The sequence below is a fragment of the Euprymna scolopes genome, chromosome 10 (genome assembly GCF_053919585.1).
Source record: "Euprymna scolopes isolate OS-2025 chromosome 10, ASM5391958v1, whole genome shotgun sequence".
Lineage (NCBI taxonomy): Eukaryota > Metazoa > Mollusca > Cephalopoda > Sepiida > Sepiolidae > Euprymna > Euprymna scolopes.
The window spans coordinates 25,735,038-25,755,947 of record NC_136491.1 but is presented as its reverse complement, the minus strand read 5'-3'; the positions used below and the strand labels follow the sequence as shown (position 1 = coordinate 25,755,947).

The 20,910-nt window shown below is 37.0% G+C and overlaps 1 protein-coding gene across 4 annotated transcripts in view; it reads left to right on the top strand.

Moving 5' to 3' along the window:
- The window catches only part of LOC145285868 (sperm-associated antigen 17-like), a 234,465-nt gene that overhangs the window by 164,140 nt on the left and 49,415 nt on the right, over positions 1-20,910 (top strand). For all 4 annotated transcript variants that reach the window (XM_080134316.1, XM_080134314.1, XM_080134315.1 and 1 more), the window contains 2 exons: positions 9,298-9,473; positions 11,564-11,766. In XM_080134316.1, the coding sequence (XP_079990442.1) occupies positions 9,298-9,473; positions 11,564-11,766 (379 nt within the window). The remainder of the gene's footprint in view (positions 1-9,297; positions 9,474-11,563; positions 11,767-20,910) is intronic.

Below are 20,910 nucleotides of genomic sequence, written 5' to 3'. Positions count from 1 at the left end.
TTACACAGTGATCACCACTTATCAAGGCCCGGAAGCCACTCAGGGATAAGGGTTATTGCAAGTACATTACGTTAGTGAGGAGATTTGCTGAAATGTTTACTTAAGGGGGCGGTTCATTAGGAATTTGCTAACATTGGACTTGAAGACAACCAAGTTGTAGTCCGGAGGGAAGCAGGCAGACGGAACAGAGTTCCACAGGCGTGCAGTTCTAAGAAAGAAGCTTTGTTCATGGAATCCGCGTTTTGATTTAGGCACAGATATAGAGTGGGGGAAATTTTTCACAGTGGATTCAGCTAGACGGGTGTTTTTCGTGAAAGATTGGCGAGGGGGGACCAGAGATTGGAGTTCAGACGAGCATCTGCCATGGAAATAACGATAAAACAAGGACAGGCTCGCAACGTCTCTTCTGTGGGAGAGAGGTTGCAGGGTAGAGAAAAGGGCATCCCCCACTAAGCCACAAAGTCTATTTTGTATTCTGTCAAGGCAGGATAGGCTGTTTTTAGCAGCTCCTGCCCAGATATGGCAACAGTATCCCATCTTTGGACGTACTTGGCTTTTATATAGATAGAGAATCGCATGAGTAGTGAGATATCTTCTGGAGCGGTAGAAAGATCCTACCATCTTTCCAGCGACCTTGGCAACAGACTTGATGTACGTGTTCCATTTCAGATCAGGAGTAAAGGTCAAACCCAGAAGCTTGTCAAAATACGGGGCCTCACCCAGACGAGAGCCATCCATCACAATTGATGCCAGATGGGGATCAGAGCGTTGATGATGTAAGGATAGGAGTTTGGTTTTGGATGCATTAAAGGTAACCAGCCACATCTTCCCCCACTGAACCACGCGCTCGAGATCAGAGGAGAGAGAATCAGAGAGAACTTTGTCATTTACAGCCTTTGATGTGTTGCCGTAGATGGTCGTGTCATCAGCATAGATGTCAACGAATGATTTAAGTATGTGTTTAGGGAGGTCATTGATGTAGATCAGGAAGAGAGTTGGGCCCAGGATTGACCCCTGAGGGACTCCAGCATTTATATTGCAGGCCTCCGATTTTTGTCCATCTACCACTACTCTTATGAGCCTATCGGAGAGAAATGATTTAATGATTGAGAAAACATTTCCAGTTATACCGTAGCTGGAAATCTTGTGAAGTAGACCCTTATGCCATACCTTGTCGAAGGCCTTTGATATGTCAAGAGCAATTGCCCTAGAAAGGAAGCCTTTGTCAAGAGATTCACTAATCCTGTGGGATATAACCGTCAGCACATCTGCGGTAGATCTTGCAGAGCGGAAACCATATTGTGTGTCACTAAGAAGGTTATTCCTGCTGCTTTCTCTATTTAATATGGATTCCAGCAACTTACTCATAACACACAGGAGACTTATAGGTCTGTATTGAGAGGGAGATGTCTTATCACCTGAATTCTTAAATACAGGGCAAACTGATGAGGTCTTCCAGGGAGTTGGAAAGCACTTCTCCTTAAGGCAGCGCTTAAATAGTTTCGTAAGTATTGGAGCAAGTTCTGGTTGAAGCTTTTTTAACACTATAATTGGGATGCGATCAGGGCCAGTTGCTTTACTGGAATCTAGGTTCTTTATTAGCTTGACGACCTCATGCACGGATATTTGTATGTTACCTAGCTTGTTCTGTGTTATAGGAGGAAATATGGGGAGTTGATGGCCTTCGTCGCATAGGGTAGAATTAGCTGCAAAGTTCTTTGCAAATAGTTTGGCCTTGTCTGACGCTGACGAGATGACCTCTGGTCCATTGATAATGATTGGGATAGAATGCACACTTCTGTTCAGGATCCTATTTGTTATTTGCCAAAACTGGTGGGATCCAAGCCGCTGATCAGCTACCTTGGATTTAACAGACTGGGCATATAGCTCTCTTGCATTTTTTATTACTCTTTTACAGTGGTTGCTGGCAGACCTGAAAGCAGCTTTAGTCTTAGTGCATCTATTACGTTGGTAGCTATGGAAAAAGTGATTTCTGTGCGTGATAGCACATTCTGGGGAGAACCATGGCTGGCTGTTAGGTTTTTGTTGGAATTTTTTAGATGGTATGAATTGGTCTATGCCTGCAATTAACCATTCGGTCAGATCTGATACTATAGAGGACACATCCTTTTTAAACATGGAGTGCAGAGGTAAATCAGATATGAATGTACGGAAGCTATCCTAGTCAGCCATAGAGTATCGGTTTACAGTACGGTGGAGGGGTACGTCTGGGGGCTTCTTACATTTCGTTTTTATCTTAACTGATACGACGGAGTGGTCGGAGGATCCTAGAGGAGAATGAACGGAACATGAACATAGCTCAGGGGAAGTTGAGAGAAAAAGGTCTAAGAGGCTTGCATATTGACCGGATGTATCGGGCACACGTGTGGGTTCGTGAACAATCTGAGTGAGATCATAAGCAATGGCAAAATCACGACAAAACCTCCCCTCATCATCTGTCTTATTTGAATGGGTCAGCCATTCCACGTTATGGACGTTGAAGTCACCACATATGTGGATGTTAGCCGAGGGATGTGAAGACAGTATGTGGTCTATTTTCTCAGATATACTCTGAAAGATAGTAACTCCGCTGTTGTGGGGCCTATAGCGGGCAAATATAAATGCAGTGGCGTTAGCAAGTGCAACCCTGAAGCACATATAGGGTAAATTAGGATCTTCTCTAGAGATATCCCTGCCACACGGGAAGCCATCCTTAATGTAGGCACATATTCCATGCCCATGGCGATCTTGGGGGTCAGATTTAGCTGTTAAATTTGTATCCGTTAATTATGAACTCATCTAGGGAAGTGGTCGGCCCTATTCCAGTTTCACTTAGAAAGAATATGTCCGGTTTCGTCTCCTGTAATTGGGTTTCAACCTCTGGAAGGTTGGAACGTAGACCCCTGATGTTGGAGAAGGAGACCTGGTAGTAGGGGTCTACGTTGGAAGATGGGGTTCTAGGTTTAATCGAGTTTTTATTCTGGAAATATTTCATGTTGAAGTTTGGGGATTTGTGGAATAGGTCGGCATACTTGGTTAGAGCAGTACAGAGAGGGAAAGTAAGAGAGAAAAAGACAGGAAAACTTTTTTTTTTATTTGTGGCACACGAAAAGGTGAAGCCGTAACAATTACCCACTAGTATGGCATCGAGAGGCCCCACCAGAGACTACTGCATGGTCCAGATCCACTCACCAAATGGCAATACAGCAGTCCCAGTACTTTGCGCCTGCTGATAGGACAGCCTCCTTAGTGGTTAATCCAAGGTTCGGGTCCCTGACTATCAGGCGGATAACGTCAGCCCAGACAAACGTTTACCTCCAGCACCCTTACTAGTGACATGGCCACAAGGACAGATAGAGACAGAAAAATTTCCGACATCTCAGACTACTGGTCACCAAGTACTACCGACCTTTAAGCAGCTTTTTCTTCACCCTTTGTCAGAAAAATCACTCATTGAATGAGGACTGAATGACAAAATAGGAGAAGCGAGAGTTACTGGAGCTGCCGATAACACATCCACTGTATTATCTACTCTCCATTTAAAAAAAAAAAGGGGGGGGAATGGGGACAAGTGACTTACTTAATATCTAAGTAGTAAGTCCGGTGCTAAGTTAACAATTCAGGACACTTTTGATGATAATCTCCCCTCCCATATTAATGGGTGGAAGTTTGTCGTTATTTATCGAGTTTAAATTATTAGAGTTTCATCTTATAATTAATTAAAATCGAATAATTAACTATTATCAGTTTGTAAAGTCGGCTTAATATTAATTTATATTCGAGTTTAGATAATTATTCAAGGTTTTACTTTAGGTGGTTCGTTTTCATGAGTAACTGTTTCTTTGCACTGTATTATATTTCGAATGTACTAGAACATAAGGCTAACTATATTAGATGGTTTGATTTGCCAGCAAGAAGAAAGGCATTTACAATACAGACAAGCTTGCAGTAATAGTATATATTAAGTATACTACTTAAATAAAGTCCTAACTTTATCTATTCTATTAGAATAATTTCCAGCATTTTTTCTTTTATAGTTAGTTGCCGGCATTTTGTTTGTTTTTATTGTTTAACTTTGTAGAATGAGGGGGGGGGGGCGGATAATACAGGAGAATACAGGAGAATACAGACAAAATACATAAATAAAACACGAAAAAACACGTTTATAAACAAGGTAACATAGAAAGAAACATTTAGGATTAGTTTAAAAAAAAAAAATACTTAACGTTGTTGCGCTAGAAGATTCCGTTCTCCGTCTTTCAAGCTCTACTTAAAGTCCACATCATCTAAAGTGACCCCTACGTAATGCTACGCCAAACTCTTGAGGTCAAACCTATCTTTAAACTATTGTTTGTGTTCTAACATTCTTTTCTATTAAAACATCTTAACATAAATAATTTTATCTGTAAATATTAATTTCGCTATGATAATTTTTTCTGACATTCTATTTTTACAAATATTAAAGGTCATAATAATCATGGACCAGCACACCTTTCGGCATTGCACGGCCAACATCTAACAAATTAAGCAAGGCTGTCTGAAGATACCGACCTCCTGACAAAATATTCTTGAAATAAATAGTCTATCTATATATCTATAAAAGTGAACGTGTTTGTGTGTCTGTCTGTCTGTGTACATTTCCCTAGGCAATAATTCTGTCGATTTTTAGTCTACAGACTCGAAATTTGAGATACAGGGTACTGAGATTTGGGAAAATCTATGTGATCGGTTTTCGGCCAGAAATTTGGCTGTTAAGGGGTCAAAGGTTAACGATTTAACCTTTGAGAACTCTACCAAATTCCTCCGACAATTTTAGGATTAAACACTTGAAATTTTAGATATGGGTTCCTTGGACATGGATCTAACTTAATCATTTGATTTGAGCCCAAAACAATAAATGTTTAGGGGTCATAATAGGGGTCAAAGTTAAAACAATTGACTGCTTTTTTTTTTTTTTGCTCAACATACACCTCAAAACACCCCGGGCAACGCTGGGCTGAAATGCTAGTATATCTATAAAAGTGAGAATGTGTGTATGGATGTGAGGACACTTCTTAACCCAGATACTCAACAAATTTACAGATTAGAAATTTGTTATGTAGGGTATTCAGGCATGTGGAAAACTTTTTAATCGGTTTTCATGTGGAAAAAAGGGCTGCTAAGGAGTCAAAATTGAAAAATTGGTATGTGGAGGGGGGGTTATCGGATTTTTATCTGTTTGTCAACTGTTTCACGACCATACATGTGCGAATCGTTCCCATTATGTTAAGAATAAGTAGGTTTTAAAATACTTTTTAAAGAACATATCAAACTGGATCAATGGTTATCGTACTTGACTCACTGTATTTAGGTTTTGGTTTCAATCTCAGCGCGAGAATTTTTTTTTACTTACAAGAAGTAAACTGTTTAGAAAAAAAAAAAACATAATACTTGTATGCACATGTCTAAATTTCTTTCCGTTTTTTCTTTACTTCATTTTTTTTTTAAAGGAATTCCATTTTGTGGGGGTGGGATCCAAGTCTGGGAGAAAAGAAAGAGGGATGACAAGTTGGGGAGTGGAGAGAGACCTTCCAAGATGAGTGCACATTGGGAATAAAGACCAATGACAATTTGATCCTAACCCAAAGGTCAACGAAGTACACTTAAGTTTGAGTTCTGCATTCGACACAACAGTAGCACCAAATGTGCACTAAAAAGTACTTTTTTTGCATTGCATCTTTGATGGTTTAACGATCCTATTCTTTGAAGAGGGGTAAATGGTAATACCGTACATAGGAACATGAAGTTGGCTAAACGTATGATTATATAGACTGGATCTGTGAAGTGGGTTTATAATAACTGGCTCCAAATTATATGCTTATAAAATCGCATAATATGGCATAATCATGTTGATGCACTAGTTCTCATTAGATTACCGAAGTTAAGCAACGTTTAGCCTGGTCAGTGCCAGATGGGTGACCATTTGAGAATACCAGACGCTGTATGTAGGAGGACATTGACACTTTTGGCAGCTCCTACATCCCACTTTGCCTCCAGCTGTCTCAACCCTGTCCTGCCGCTGGATTAGGCTGGTTGGAACAAGAGAGAGAGAGGCTGACTCCGCGCAGACCAGCTTCACTTTAAATAAGTTCCCAGCATGCGTCATTCATCATTCCTAGGATGACCAGATGGTCTTTGTCGTTCTGGCAGATGTACTTGTAAAAGAGTGAAAAAGAAAAGAAAGCCTGATATATGGACAGCAGACTTACTGACTGGGAGGCGAAAAAGAGACATGGCGATGGATAGAGCACCAAAATATACATGACAGCCACGGAAAAGATCACATGAGATATGCAAATGTGGCAAAAAATAAAGTGTATAAAAAGACGAACGACAAATAATTCAGTGTCACAACCCTATCCTGCCCACTGGATTAGGCTGGTTGGGACAAGAAAGTGAGGTTGGCTCTGTGCAAACTAGCTTCACTTTTAACAGACCTCCATCACGAGTCATTCATCATCATTAGGATAATCAGTGTTCGTCGTTCCAACGGACGAACATTATTATTATTTACTCACTAGGAGTAATCACACGTCATCAAAGATTTCTCTTTGAGAACAACAATAAAAACAAAAAGATTAAAATGGAATGGAATTTAAATTTCCATTCAATTTTTACAACAACCGCAAAACAGAGCATTCTCCGCAAGTTTTACAGATTTCTCTTTGAGAACAACTTGTGTCGTTCTTTGGAATCTGAGCGATAACGAATCTTCCCAGTATTCTCCACCTCTTTCGATAACCTTTGCAGTTGAATTTGCGTCATTGCAAAGCTGTTTATCATTGATTTCTTGTTGGCAGTGACCATTGGTCTTCACTGGAATTTGGGCGACAATAAGCCTCCCCAAGGTCCCAGTCCTCTTTGCACTCATCCAGTGGAGGTCTGGTTAGTGCTTTCACTCCTCGGTCATTCCATCCTCTTTGACCCCCTTCACTTATTTGGTGTGGCGTCAGTTTATGGTGGCACATACACACACACACACACACACACACACACACACACACACAAAAGGCTGGGGCATAGCAGGGGTTAACTTGCAATTATGCAATTTCAGTTTTCATGGTTCCATATGTTGTCCTTTTGTATTTAATATCTGTTGAAGTTTCTGTATCTCCAGCTTGTGCCTATAGCGTATGTGTGTTAGTCTTCACATTCTAGGATTTTTTTTTACTATTTCAGCAGATTTCATTATTGTTATGCGTTAAATCTTCAAAGCAATCCCTCCGATTCCAATTTCTCCCATTCTTTTTCCAAAGTTTTTCGGTATTATTCCTTCATACCTCCCTCCTACCAAGCAAATTGCCACTAAGAAATAAGGGACTACTGTGGTTAGTGGCAAGATTTATGGGGAGGCATCATAAGAAAGAAGTTGTGTAGCGAGCTATTCATTACATTACATTGAAATTTTTGCGTGTTGGTACGGTCAGAGAAACAGGAAGCAGGGAAGGAATTCCAAAGACAAGCAGTCTGATGAAAGAAGCTATTAGAGCAGAAATTTTCCCGACATCCGGGGAACTCTACAGTGAAGGGGTGGGATTTTGTTGATTGTCGGATTTGTTTCAATTATGAACATATAAACGGCTATGGAAGTATGTGTTATGCTGGCTCAATTTCCCTAAGTAAAAAAAACAAACTCTAACGACTCGAAATAATCTTTATTCCTCGATTGCTTGCAAACAGATTTTCCTATAGACTTGTATTACACAAATTTTGGATTTTTAATTTGGATCTATTTGTCAACATTATAAATCCGACTTCTTCTAATCGGAACATTGGCTTTTCTCAATCATTTTGCCTTGAAAATACTTAACCTCTTCATATCCTTTCATCTGAATTTTTGATCTTTAATTCTTTAATTCATTTTTTTATTTTTCATTGTTTTCCCCCATTTCATGAACTCTTTGCACTTTTTTGCATTTATGACTAGTTTTCATATAATGCTGTTTGAACTAATTGCCAGTACACGCAAATTCATAGATTTGCTACAATATTCATTTGGTAATATCTTTGAACCAACTCGGATTAAGGAAATCTTAATATTTCTTATTTGAGTATCCTGTCGAACAATAAATTAATGTAAAATATAATTTACAGTCATAAATTGTGTTCTTCTGTAACAAGCTTTATTGTCTTATTTTGATTGTATTACACACAGCACAACCATGTTGACACACCGGTTCCCATTAGATCACTGAAGTTAAGCAACATTGAGCCTGGCCAGTACCAGATGGGTGACCATTTGGGAAGGCGAGGTGCTCTATGTACTGCAAGGTAAAATAATAGATTGAGAAACTGGCGTGGTCTATCTTTCTCTCGAGGGTAGATAGGTCTCTCTTAAGCCATGGTAGGCACTCCATCTAGTGATGGCATCACAATAAAAAATACCCTTGATAGCCCTGGTGAAGCATCAAGTATTCAGCTACCGACAAGATTTGAATTACAGTACAAACTCGTGTAAATGTTCTTTTATTGGTAACAACATAGTGTATAATAGTTTCAGGCCCCAATGTTAGCCATTAATCAAATTATAATTTGCATAACTTGGGCTTCATCAGCGCTTAGAAAAAAAAACAATATTTCAAAAGTTAAACAGCCCACGAATAGGATGTTTCCAATTAATGCAGCGGGTATTCATTTATTTTTAAAGAAAATATTTATAGCTCTAGTGTCGCACTATTGAGCTATCTAAATGAGAACTTTATCTTATTTATTCATATGTAATCACTTCCCTAAGTAGTTAAATTACATATAAACATATAAGTTATATACACTAGCATTTCAGCCCGGCATTGTCCAGGTGTTTGGAGGTGTATATTGAGCAAAAAAAAAAAAAACGGTAATTTTTTTTTAATTTGACCCCTATTATGACCCCTTAACATTTATCGTTTTAGGCTCAAATCAAGTTATTAAGTTAGATCCATGTCCAAGGAACCTATATCTAAAATTTCAAGTGTTTAGTCTTAAAATTGGCGGAGGAGTTTGGTAGAGTTCTCGAAGGTCAAATCATTGAACTTTGACCTCTTAACAGCCAAGTTTATGGCCGAAAACGTATTACAAAGATTTTTCCAAATCTCAGTACCCTGTATATCAAATTTCGAGTCTGTAGACTGAAAATTGACAGAGTTATTGCGTAGGAAAATGTACACGGACACACACACACACACACACACACACACACACACACACACACACACACACACACCCAGAGACACGTTCACTTTTATATATATAATAGATAGATATGTTTTTTCTTTCTAGCATCGAACAAGGGTTGCATAATTACATTGACTACTGTTTTAACCGACACAAACTGAAAATGGAATTGCAAATAGAGGATAATCGTCCAGAGCAAGAAAAGACCGCAGCTGAAAGTCTACAAGAAAACGTGAAGCAATATAATTTGAATGACAAAATAAAACCAAAAATGAAGATAAGTAAGTTAATTTTTTTTTTTTTACATGGGGGTCACCACTTATCAAGGCCCGAAGGCCACTCAGGGATAAGGGTTACTGCATGTACAGTAATCAATGAGATAGTATTGTAGTAATCATTAGTATTGAGGTTTTTGATAGAGTGTCTTACTTAAGGGGGCGGTTTGTCAGGAGTTTGTTTATGTTGGACTTGAAGACGTCCAAGTTGTAGTCAGGTGGGAAACAGGCAAGCGACAGAGAGTTCCACTGGCGTGCAGTTCTAAGAAAGAAGCTTTGCTCATGGAATCAACGTTTGGATTTAGGCACAGATAAAGAGTGGGGAAAATTATTGCCAGTAGTTTCAGCCAGACGGGTGTTTCTCGTGAAAGATTGGCGAGGGGGGGGGCGAGGGATTGGAGCTCAGACGAGCACCTGCCATGGAAATAACGATAAAACAAAGACAGGCTCGCAACGTCTCTTCTGTGGGAGAGAGGTTGCAGGGAAGAGAAAAGGGCATCCCCCACTTTATTCTTGTATCGTGTTTTCATATTAAAATTTTTTTTTTTATTACATTTTCACCCCAAACGAGGCACAGTGCCACTTTGATGTAGGGGGCTACTATCAGGGACATAAGTTGCAGGGATACTACGTAGGGAGTTGAGCAGCAAGATGCCTGTTCACATTCCACTTGAACTTCTGCATGTCAGTACAGTTGGGGACACAGGAAACCGGAAGGGAATTCTAAAGTCTAGCAGTTTAAGGGAAGAAATTATTAGAGTAGAAGGCTTTCTTACATCCAAAGATCTCTAATATGAAGGGGTGAGACTTTGCTGCTTGTTTGGTTTGTTGGGGGTATTTATGTCGAGGGGGTACAAGGGCTTGTAGTTTGTCAGAGCATTATATTAATTATTGGACACTAAAATGCTGAGAGAAATCTTGATGGATCATCCACCAAAATGCTATGCATTCTCTACAAATAAACAGAATACTTTACGGTAGTATTGTAACATATATATATATATATATATATATATATATATATATATATATATATATATATATATATATATATACATTTGTAACATAACAGTTACAAACAACCAAAGGAAATAAATAAATAAATAAATATCTGGATTGGCTTTTTTTTCTTTTTTAACAAAAACATTTATTACCGTTACTCTCCTGACTCGACACCATTTAAAAAATCTCTCGCTGTCACATGTCCATCTAACCTGATTGTGTTTCTATTTCTTCAGCCCATATGCTGGCCACAGCAAGCCCATTCTCGCCTTCACTTTACACGTTCGTCTCCTTCGGCACCGACTTTGTTGCTCCCAGACTACGTGGTGTCCTTTTTTTCTTTTTCTTCAGATGCAGCACCAAGCACACTTGCCAATTTGCATATGCGCCCAAACGCTGCTCCTGCTGTTAATACACCCGTTTTCCATCCATCCTTCGGCAACTGCTGATATTTTCATATGCATTCAGTTATAGCCTTCCACCTATATTCATATTTATTTGATGTAGCATCTCCTAAGTTTTGTGTTTTCACCCTCACATCTTCTATAATATAAATCTCACCTGACTGTTTAAATGTATGTATGTATGTATGTATGTATGTATGTATGTATGTATGTATGCCTGAAACTTTCGACAGAGGCGACGGATTTTCACGAGATCGGTATCATTTTGAAGCTCGACCCCTCAAACAAATATAAAAAAATTGGTCAAAAACATTAATTCCTTCACCCTCAACTGGGCACTTTATTTATTTATTTTTTGCAACCAACATCCTTGCACACACTTCCACTTTCTTTTCTGCCTTCGCGTCACGGGTTCGAGCCTGCCTGCCTGCCTACTAGAACTTTTTTTTTTTTTTTTTGCTTAACACACGCCTCCAAACATCCGGGCAGTGCCGGGCACCCAGGCTAGTAAGAAACTAAAATGGAATTTCTATTCTGGAGAGAGTGGTGGGAAATACTATTTAACATCTTCTATTTAGGGTTTTATAACGTAAGGAAACACCTGGTAACCTTTCTAGTTTTAATTAAAACTGATTTGCTTAGTTCGCTTTTTATTATGTTTCTCTTTTTTTTTTTTTTAAATTTGTTTAGACGAAGCAAAGGAATTGTACAAGAGAAGAATTACAAGTATTAAAAGTATTACATTTTTTGAAAATAAATTGAAGGTGAAAAAGAAGAGTAAACAGAACGATTATTATAACGAGGAGGAAATGGCGAAGAGAGCTCTTCGGAACAATGAAATTCCAAAATATTTTGACAGCATGTTTGGTAAAACCTTCTTGGAAACTGAAAAGGTGAGCCGTTTTGATAAACTCTCTCTCTCTCTCTCTCTCTCTCTCTCTCTCTCTCTCTCTCTCTCTCTCTCTCTCTCATATATATATATATATATATATATATACACTAGCAGAAGTACCCGTTGTTGACTGGGTTCAAAAACAGCCTACAGAAAATGGACTGTGATTGATGAAAGTATGATAGGTTATGAAAAGGAGAGGGTTGTAAAGAGATAGGTTTTGATACTCAAAAATTTTGCCCTAAGCAAAATAATGATGAAAGTAAAGATAATTCTCGCGAAAATATAATTTTTTTATATCAACTTTGTTTCCATTCACCAACAAACACACCAACAAAATGATGTTTCCTTACAAAGAGAAAACGTTATATATATAATAATATAAATATACAAGAAATAAATGTTACCATAGTCAATAAAAGTTACTTTTATAGTAGAAAAGTTCATTGGTTTGTAGTTTTAAGTAGTTTGTAGACCGGTTTAAAAAAAAAAATCAAAATGGCAACAACTTTAAAATGGAGAGCCTCGTTTTTAATTTGAAGGAGGGGCACCTGGGCATTCTGTGTTAACAATTTAAGAGAGTTCCGTCAACGTAAGGAATATTTATAAACATATTTTAATGTTTTCCGTTATTTTGTGCTTGAGGAATATTCGATTATGGCATGTGTAGTTTATATAAAAATCCATTTAAGTAGTTATCGCCTCAAATTTCGTTTTAATTTCGGTTTGCTGAAATTATTTCAAGTACAGAGAATTAAAAACTATTTCAAAGCAAAACAAAAAAAACACATGAACTGAACTTTTAATGACTATGATAACATTTATTTCTTTTATACTTATTTTTTCGAGTAGTCGTTTGTTGGCTTTTCTGCTAAACATTCTTACTAAATAATATCGACGAAATATCGAAAAACAAAGAAACAAAAACAGTTTTGAAAAATAATGAAGCTTTACTTACTTTAGTAAAATAATCCGAACAGCAAAATGGGATATTAAAAAAGTAAACACGTAATTACTTTAGTTTTTTAAAGCAAAGAATAGATATAAATATGAATAAGAAAATGGCGCCCTTTTCAAGCAGAATAGCTTCGTTTCAGTTTTACAGTATTGAACGGTGTAGTATTGCACCGTCGGATTCAGGGTTGTACTATTGTAATGTAAAGAACACGGAGAAAGGGTTGTAATCAACTGAATTCTTTCTAGTACACCGGCAAAAAAAGCTTAAACAGATATATAAATAAAAATGTAAATGTTTTTAAAAAGACACGTAATCACGTGAACAGGATTTTTTCCTTCTTTTGACACGATAACAAGTAACATTCTCATTTTTTATTATTTATCTATTTATCTATTTTCAAAAGAGTGCCACGTGCAAGTGGAGAAGGAAAAAAACAGAGTTATGCAAAATTTGTGTTGAGAATTGTCTAAAGTTCCGACATTTTTTTTGGCTTTCACTTTAATAAGAACATAAATTTATGAGGTGAATTTATTCGACACAATATGATTCAACTCAAAAAAATAAATAAAAGCTAACGTGAATTAAGATTAAAGTTAAGGTGTTATTGTGGACCTTCACCCTTTTAAAAAACCTTGTTAAACTTTGTGACATGTTTACATTCTATGGAGGGCAGGCGCGAACGAACGCTCCATAATTTTATTATACCATATTTCTTCAAACTGAAACATAATTATCAAAGTATACTTACGCAAATAGATATAAAAATTCTTTGTTAAATTTTGTGACATATTTCCATGGAATACAGGCGCGAATGCAGACCCTACAATTTTATTATACCATCCCTATTTAAGTTAAAACATACTTATCAAAGTATTCTTATGTACATCTATATCAAAAACACTTGTAAACGTTTTTTTTTTCATTTTTTATTTCCATACTTTGGGGGCCAGGCGCGAACACAGACCCCACAATTTTAATGAACAACCGTTCTGCCAGATCAAACATACCCATTCCTGATCCTCGATACATCTTCTATCATTATATGTAATCAGTTTTTTTAAAATAGTCAACCATATAGGAGCCTATTCGTGAGCACACACGCACACACACACACACACAGACGTTCAGCTTTATATCATAAGATACTAGTGGGGGTACCCGGCGTTGCCTGAGTGTTTGTTTCCGGGACGGGGGGGGGGGTTTAAAAAATGTTATGGTAGGTAAGTAGGAAGGATCAAACCCGGAGTCATGAGTAAAAGTAGGAAAATAAAGTGTGAAAAAAAACAACAAAAAAAAAAACATCTGCAACGTTAACAGTTCGGCCACCAAGAAAAGTCCATTCCAGTTGTTTAGGAAAAAAAAAAAAAACGACTACGGTAGGTCGGCGCGAACGTAAAAATATAATGTGAATTGTCCAGCACGCTAACCACTATGCCACAGAGCACTGCAGCTTAGTTTAGTGATTTTAAATAACTTCACATGAAAGAACTACGAAGCCAAACCGGTGTTCTCTTCTCAACTGTTCCTTGTGAACGATCCCCAAATGGTGTTAAGTCGTGGCAGGGGGAGGAGGAATTTATTAGAGAGAAAATATTTTACTACTTCCATTGATCTTAACCGATTTTGGCCGTGACTTCTCAGCAGAAAAAGTATAGAAATCTAAGATTATCGAGGAATTTGAGAAATAATAAGCCTATAACACACCTCAGATATTGTTCTACCGTTTGTGCATATTATATTTGCATGAAATATCTGGATTTTTAATCCTATTAATGTCAAAATCAGACGGGAAAAAATGAGTTCATTTTATTTATATAGAGAAGAGATATATATATATTAGTGATGGGACGATTCCAATATTTTTCCCGTTTCCGATACAATTACCAATTCCGATTCCGATTCTTCATAAATCTCTAATTATTTAACTATAAGATTGTTACCCCCCCCATTTTCATAAAAATAAAACACATGTTAAATATCCAGATATTTTCCTAAATGGAGGATGATCTATCGAATTTAGCTTTACTGGTAATTTAAAATCAATAAATATTTATTAGTTTATCATAATTACCAGCAATGGAAGATTTTCCTTTAAACAAAATCAAATAAAAAAAGACAATTAAAAGAATCGTTTTGGCATCGGAAAATAGGCATTAATTTTTCTGATTCCGATACCCCCAAGTCTTCCGATTTTTCCGATTCCTACTTCTGATTAATCGTCCCAACACTAATATATATATATATATATATATATATATATATATATATATATATATATATATATACTTTTTATTTGTTTTTACATAAACAGCAATATGTTGCTACACGGTCATGTGCATGTTTCGGTCTGCTTGTTATTAGTAACTAGAGACCTCTTCAGGTAATATAGTTTATACGGAAGCAAAATATTGAGCACTTGTATTTTAACCTCATTTAACTTCATTGGTTACTTTAGCTCTGGAAAATAATAACCTCAGATTATATATATATATATATATATATATATATATATATAAACGGTCGGGTTTCAATCCATGGCTTGAAGTAGTTGCCTGTCTAGCCGCACTGATGAGCTGTGAAACAGCGAAACAGTACTGTATGTGAATGACTATAATGCTCTTTATCTTGAGTTGAGCATATTGAGAAGTGATGCACGAATTACTATTAGCGTATAAGCGATGATTTTTGTGTAAACAAACCGAGCAGGGTAGTTCGGACGATGTCAAAACATCGTTAAACACATGACTCACGCAGCAGCCGCCAATAGCGTAGTGGTTAGGAGCCTTGACTGTCGTACAGATGATTGGATTTCAATACTGGCTTGAGGTAGTTGCTTGTCTAGCCGCACTGATGAGCAGCGAAACAGTACTGTATGTAGATGACTATATATATATATATATATATATATATATATATATATATATATATATATATATATACTTTTTATTTGCTTTGTATATGCCTTAATATGTTGCTACATATTTATGCGCATGTTTTGGTCAGGCCGTATTGCTTATACAAAAGTTTAGTCCGTAATGAAAATTATTTATAGATTCAACAATTAACAACAACAAAAAAAAACATCATCAGGTTGTCACATCGCATGTCAGTAAGAATAAAGAAAATAACGGTCTTTAATATATGTGAAGAAGATGGAAAAAAAGAAGAGAGAGTAAAGTTTGTATCGAAATAGAAAAAAAGAAACAGAGGAAGAAACCATAGAGGAAAAAGGAGAAAGTAAGGAAAGGATGGGAAGAGAAAGAAAAAAAAGAAGATGAAGGAAAAAGAAAAAGGTAAAGAGAAGGGAAAGAATGTAAATAAAAACAATAACATCATTTAATAAAGATATACATAATATATATAAAAAAATCATACTGATAATAAAAATAAAATAAAATAGCCAAAGATTTGATGAGAAAGAAAGACCAAGAAGTTTTAGAGTCGATTTTTCATCAAGAGCAGAGTCATCCATACGAATCTCAGGGAGAAAACGGACACACCTACGATTGAAGGACAGTAACTGAGTCTTAACAGGATTAAACGAAACAAACCATTTTTTACCCCCAATTCATAACTGATCTAAGATCAACTTTTAGATCGACCGCATAGTTCATCTGATCTGAACAAGATGGGAGAGAAGTAATATTAGAACAGAGGGTGGTGTTATCCAAAATGTTAATTTTTTAATAATATTCTCTGGAATGCTATTAAAAAGAGAAGAAACAGCGTTTGACCTAGAACAGAACCCTGAAGAACACCGGCATTGATAGGAAAAGAAAATGAAGAGACTTCATCAAGAGTTACTCGCAAGCTACGATCAGAAAGAAAAGACCTAACAATGTCAAAACTTTACCAACAATACCATTACCTTGAAGTTTATGTAGAAGACCACTATCTCAAATGCCTTTGAAATGCCAAGCGCAATGACTCTACCCTCGCCTGAATTATCCATAAACCGACAGTACTGTTCAGTTACAAAAGTTAATAGATCAACTGTTGAACAAAAACCACGGAAGCCATACTGAACATCACTGGAGAGGCCCAGACTTTCCAGAAAATGAATAAGCCTGCTGTTGATCAATCTCTCAAAAACTTTACTAATAACAGAGAGAATACAACCAGGATGATATTTAGTTGGGTCAAACTGATCACCATCATTTTTGGAGATAGGGACAATAGAAGACTCCTTTTAACAAATGCTCTGCCCATCTTGCTCTCTGCTCATCTTCTGTTGCGATGGCATTCCCATTTTTGTCTTTCACAGGGCGGCTTGAGTTGCTGTTCTTCCCGGAGAGTGTCCTGGTGATTTCAGTGAGCTCCTCTATGAACCTTATCTTATCTCTACGTGCACTGCATTTCGCTTCATTGTTTGTCTCTCAGTATCGCACATGTAGTTCTTGTTTCTCTACCAAGTCTTGCGTCTGGTTGATAGTGTCTTTCAAGTTCTTTCTCTCCATGATGAGTGTCCAGATGTCTGTTGTCAGCCACTCTTTGTGATTCTTTGTCTTCTTACCCAGGACTGTTTTGCATGTTGTCTTCCAGGTATCTCGAAGACTTCTCCATTGCTCTTCAATTGTCTAATATTTCACAGAATAACAGAAGGCAAGATCCAGTGCAACTACAACAAAAGAACATTAGAGAGGTTGACAAGTTTGTGTACCTGGGCAGTGTTATCAGCAGGGATGGAGAAACAGATGAGAATATCAAGCGCTGGATAAGCAAAGCCAGACATGCTTTCAGCATCTTAATATCAATCTGGAGGACAACAGCTCTCTCACTCCAGAATAAGAGCAAAATTTTCAACACCAATGTGAAGTTGGGTCTACTCTATGGCTCAGAAACGTGGGGAGTGACCAAGGCCAACACTCAAAAACTCCAGACATTCACCAACAGATGTCTCAGAAACATCCTAAACATCAGATGGCCAGAGACTATCTCCAATGAACAACTGTGGGACAAAACCAACCAAACCCCAATGGAGATAAAGATTAAAAAACGAAAATGGAACAGGATTGGCCACTCCTTGCATCCAATATCACTAGGCAGGCCCTTGAATGGAACCCGCAAGGCAAGCGTAAAAGAAGCATTGAGGTTGAAATCAGGGCTGCCGGAATGGGCCGAACTGAAGAGGACCAGCCAGAATCAGGTCTATTGGAGGAGTGTTGTTGCGGCCTTATGTTCCCTAAGGAATCAAGAGGCCTAAACAAAAACACTATATTTATTCTTATGTAAAAGTCACTTTGTGTGTGTGTGTGTGTGTGTGTGTGTGTGTGTGTGAGTTCCTTTCTTATAGGTTCCAAAACGGCTGAACCAATCTTTTGCAAATTTCACACAAAAATAATTTATATGCCTGGAAGTGTTCTTAGATATGTTTTGTACAGAAACTCATCTGATAAGTATTGGATATCGGAAAAAAATCCAATCTTAAAAATAGTTTTCTCTCTTATAGATAAAAAAAATTTTTACAGGGAAATATTTTACGTTACACTGGCCAAGGGAAATAAAATCTCAGCAAATCATTTCTTCTTAAAACAACAGATTTATTGTCATCTGAATATATAGCTGAGTGGTAGAACATTCAACTACAAATCGAATGATCCCCTGTTCAAGCCCGAGTGTACCCCACCATTTTATTTTAATTTTTTCTTATTAATGTGTTTAATTTAAGATAAAACAAGTACCATTTAAAATCACCAAAAATCATTTCTTCGTTTGCATATTTTAAAACTAAACATTAATCAGAAGTGACTTTCCAGGGCATTCATTGTCAAGCCCAAATATCAGCTGACGTGATATTGTAAACAATTTTTTTTTTCCCACTAGGCAAATTATTCCTCTTAATATATAATAATCAATAGAGGATTGATTCTATAATAATACATACACACTCTGCATAAATTAAAATATCATGTTTAAGCATATTGTACGACTAGACAATGCTGGGTGGCCAGCTAGTCCAAAATAAAAATAAAAACACTTTACTATCTCAATGTATATGGTATATGAAGATGAATAATAGTGATCCCATCACAGTTCAGCATTTTAAAGAAGGCCTCTATATCTATAGTACAAAACCCTATGGGGTATATTTGTCTGAATGAAAAGTTAGCAATTATTAGATTCTTAGAGAATGCTTAATTATTGAACCATACCACTTTTGCATTTATTCATTTAGTTCACGATTTGCATGATTGTTTATACATATAACTTTAAATCATGTGCATGATGGGGGAGAGGATATTTGAACCTGCAACCTCACGTGGTTATACATTAACAACCTAAAAATGCCTTTCTTTTTACTAAGAATCACTGTTTATCAAGGCCCAGAGGCTACTCAAGAATAAAGGTCAATGCGCGTCAGGTGAGACAACACCATGATGATCCGTAATGGTGGAAATGGGTCAGAAATCGATTATTTAAGAGGATGGCTCAACAATAATTTGTTTGTGTTAGACTTGAAAACGACCATGTTACACTCGGCCGGGAAACAGCCATGCAATAATGTTACAATAACAGAAGCCTGTTCTTGTAAGTGAGTAAATATGAAATAGGATAGTCAAGGATTCGAACTTGCGAAGCTAGATTTGGAATTGAGAATTCCAATCATAAGTTAAAGTAAATACAGAATGTTATTGAAAATAAGGAATGTGGAATCGCAATTGTTTAGCTCACACAAAATAGATAGATATCTGTTTATTGGAAAAGGAATGTAATGATGAAATTTGTTCTGCTATAAAAATGAAAATTAAAATAAGGAACTATTGAATATTTGTAAATCAACTCTCCATTTCAATAACCAATTATCGGCTATAAATAAATGTTTTTAAAGTAGAATTAGAGGAGATATGTGAAAATTACCTGAGTTGTGATAGGTCTTTGAATGGCATGCCACATTCTTTCTATCCTCCTTGGACTTTCAGGACTGTTTTGTGTTATATCACTCGAGGCTGGTGCCATCACTTTATTTAAATTTTGGAGAATAGTATAAAATTTTTTACAGTTTCAGTTCCTTTGGTTTCATGCAGTAGTGATTGTTATTATTATTATTATGGCGTTCGGACACAGGTCATCATCAGTGATTGCTTACTGACAACAACCGGTGGTGTTCCATGAAGTCTGGGTGAAACACGTCTCCCCAGATTTCCTGTACTCTCTGCCTATTTCAATAAACTTTGGAAATTAATTCACATAATGGCAGCAGCCGCTTGTCATTGAATACTTCTTGCTGGCATTGATTATCAGTGAAATTTGGGTGACAATAAGCCTCTCCAAGATCGCAGTCCTCTTCACACTCATTTAGTGGAGGTCTGGTTAGTGCTTTCTCTCCTCAGTCTTTTTATCTGTCTTGACCCTTTTTGACTATTTGGTATGGTTTCAATCAATGTCGACACTACAATTTTTTTTTTGCAGTGGGGGGGGGAGGGGATATTATTTGTTTTCACCTTTATGTCTTATGCTGAGGTTAGACATTTCATGAATGACCGTTAACTTTTTTGCGTCTGTTGCCATCTTATTTGTGCCACTCGCAGGATGAGGTTGTCGTTGTGTGACATACTTTCTTATGGAAACCTGCACAATTAGACTAGGAATTTTCTCCATCTTCGCTGCAGTCAGGATCATGTTGTCGACCATGTTTCATAGCCATACAAGAGTGCAGGTTGGATATGTGCGTAACGTTACCCAAGAACCAACACGTTGTAGCTTCAGTCGCAAAGCAGACAAAGAATAGAAAAGAACTTCAACTTGCTTTTCTTGTTGTAAAATAACATTTATTTTCTCAATCTCTCGTTACCGCTGTGACGTCCCTCATGTAATCGTCTTCTCGAACGTCATCCACGCCTCTAACGTGATCTTAAACGTTATCTCTGTCTCTAAAGTGAACTCCTTTTTAAAGTTTTTCCTACCAGTAACGTCATTTCGCATGTATTTTCACACGTGCTATATTGTGTGTCATATGCTAACATGTTCGTACAGGATGCGATGCCTGTAAAATTGCTGACAGTTGCCTGAAGACTCCATGTGCCAGATAAATTTCATCTTATAGTTGTGTCAGTTCGTTCACTGGAATCAATTGTATTACCTAGGTACCTAAATTTATTGATCTGTTTGACACATACAACAATTCTTTCCATAAAAGGGTGGATTTCGAGAGATAATGCAACTGAAATTAATTACATCTGCTGAACA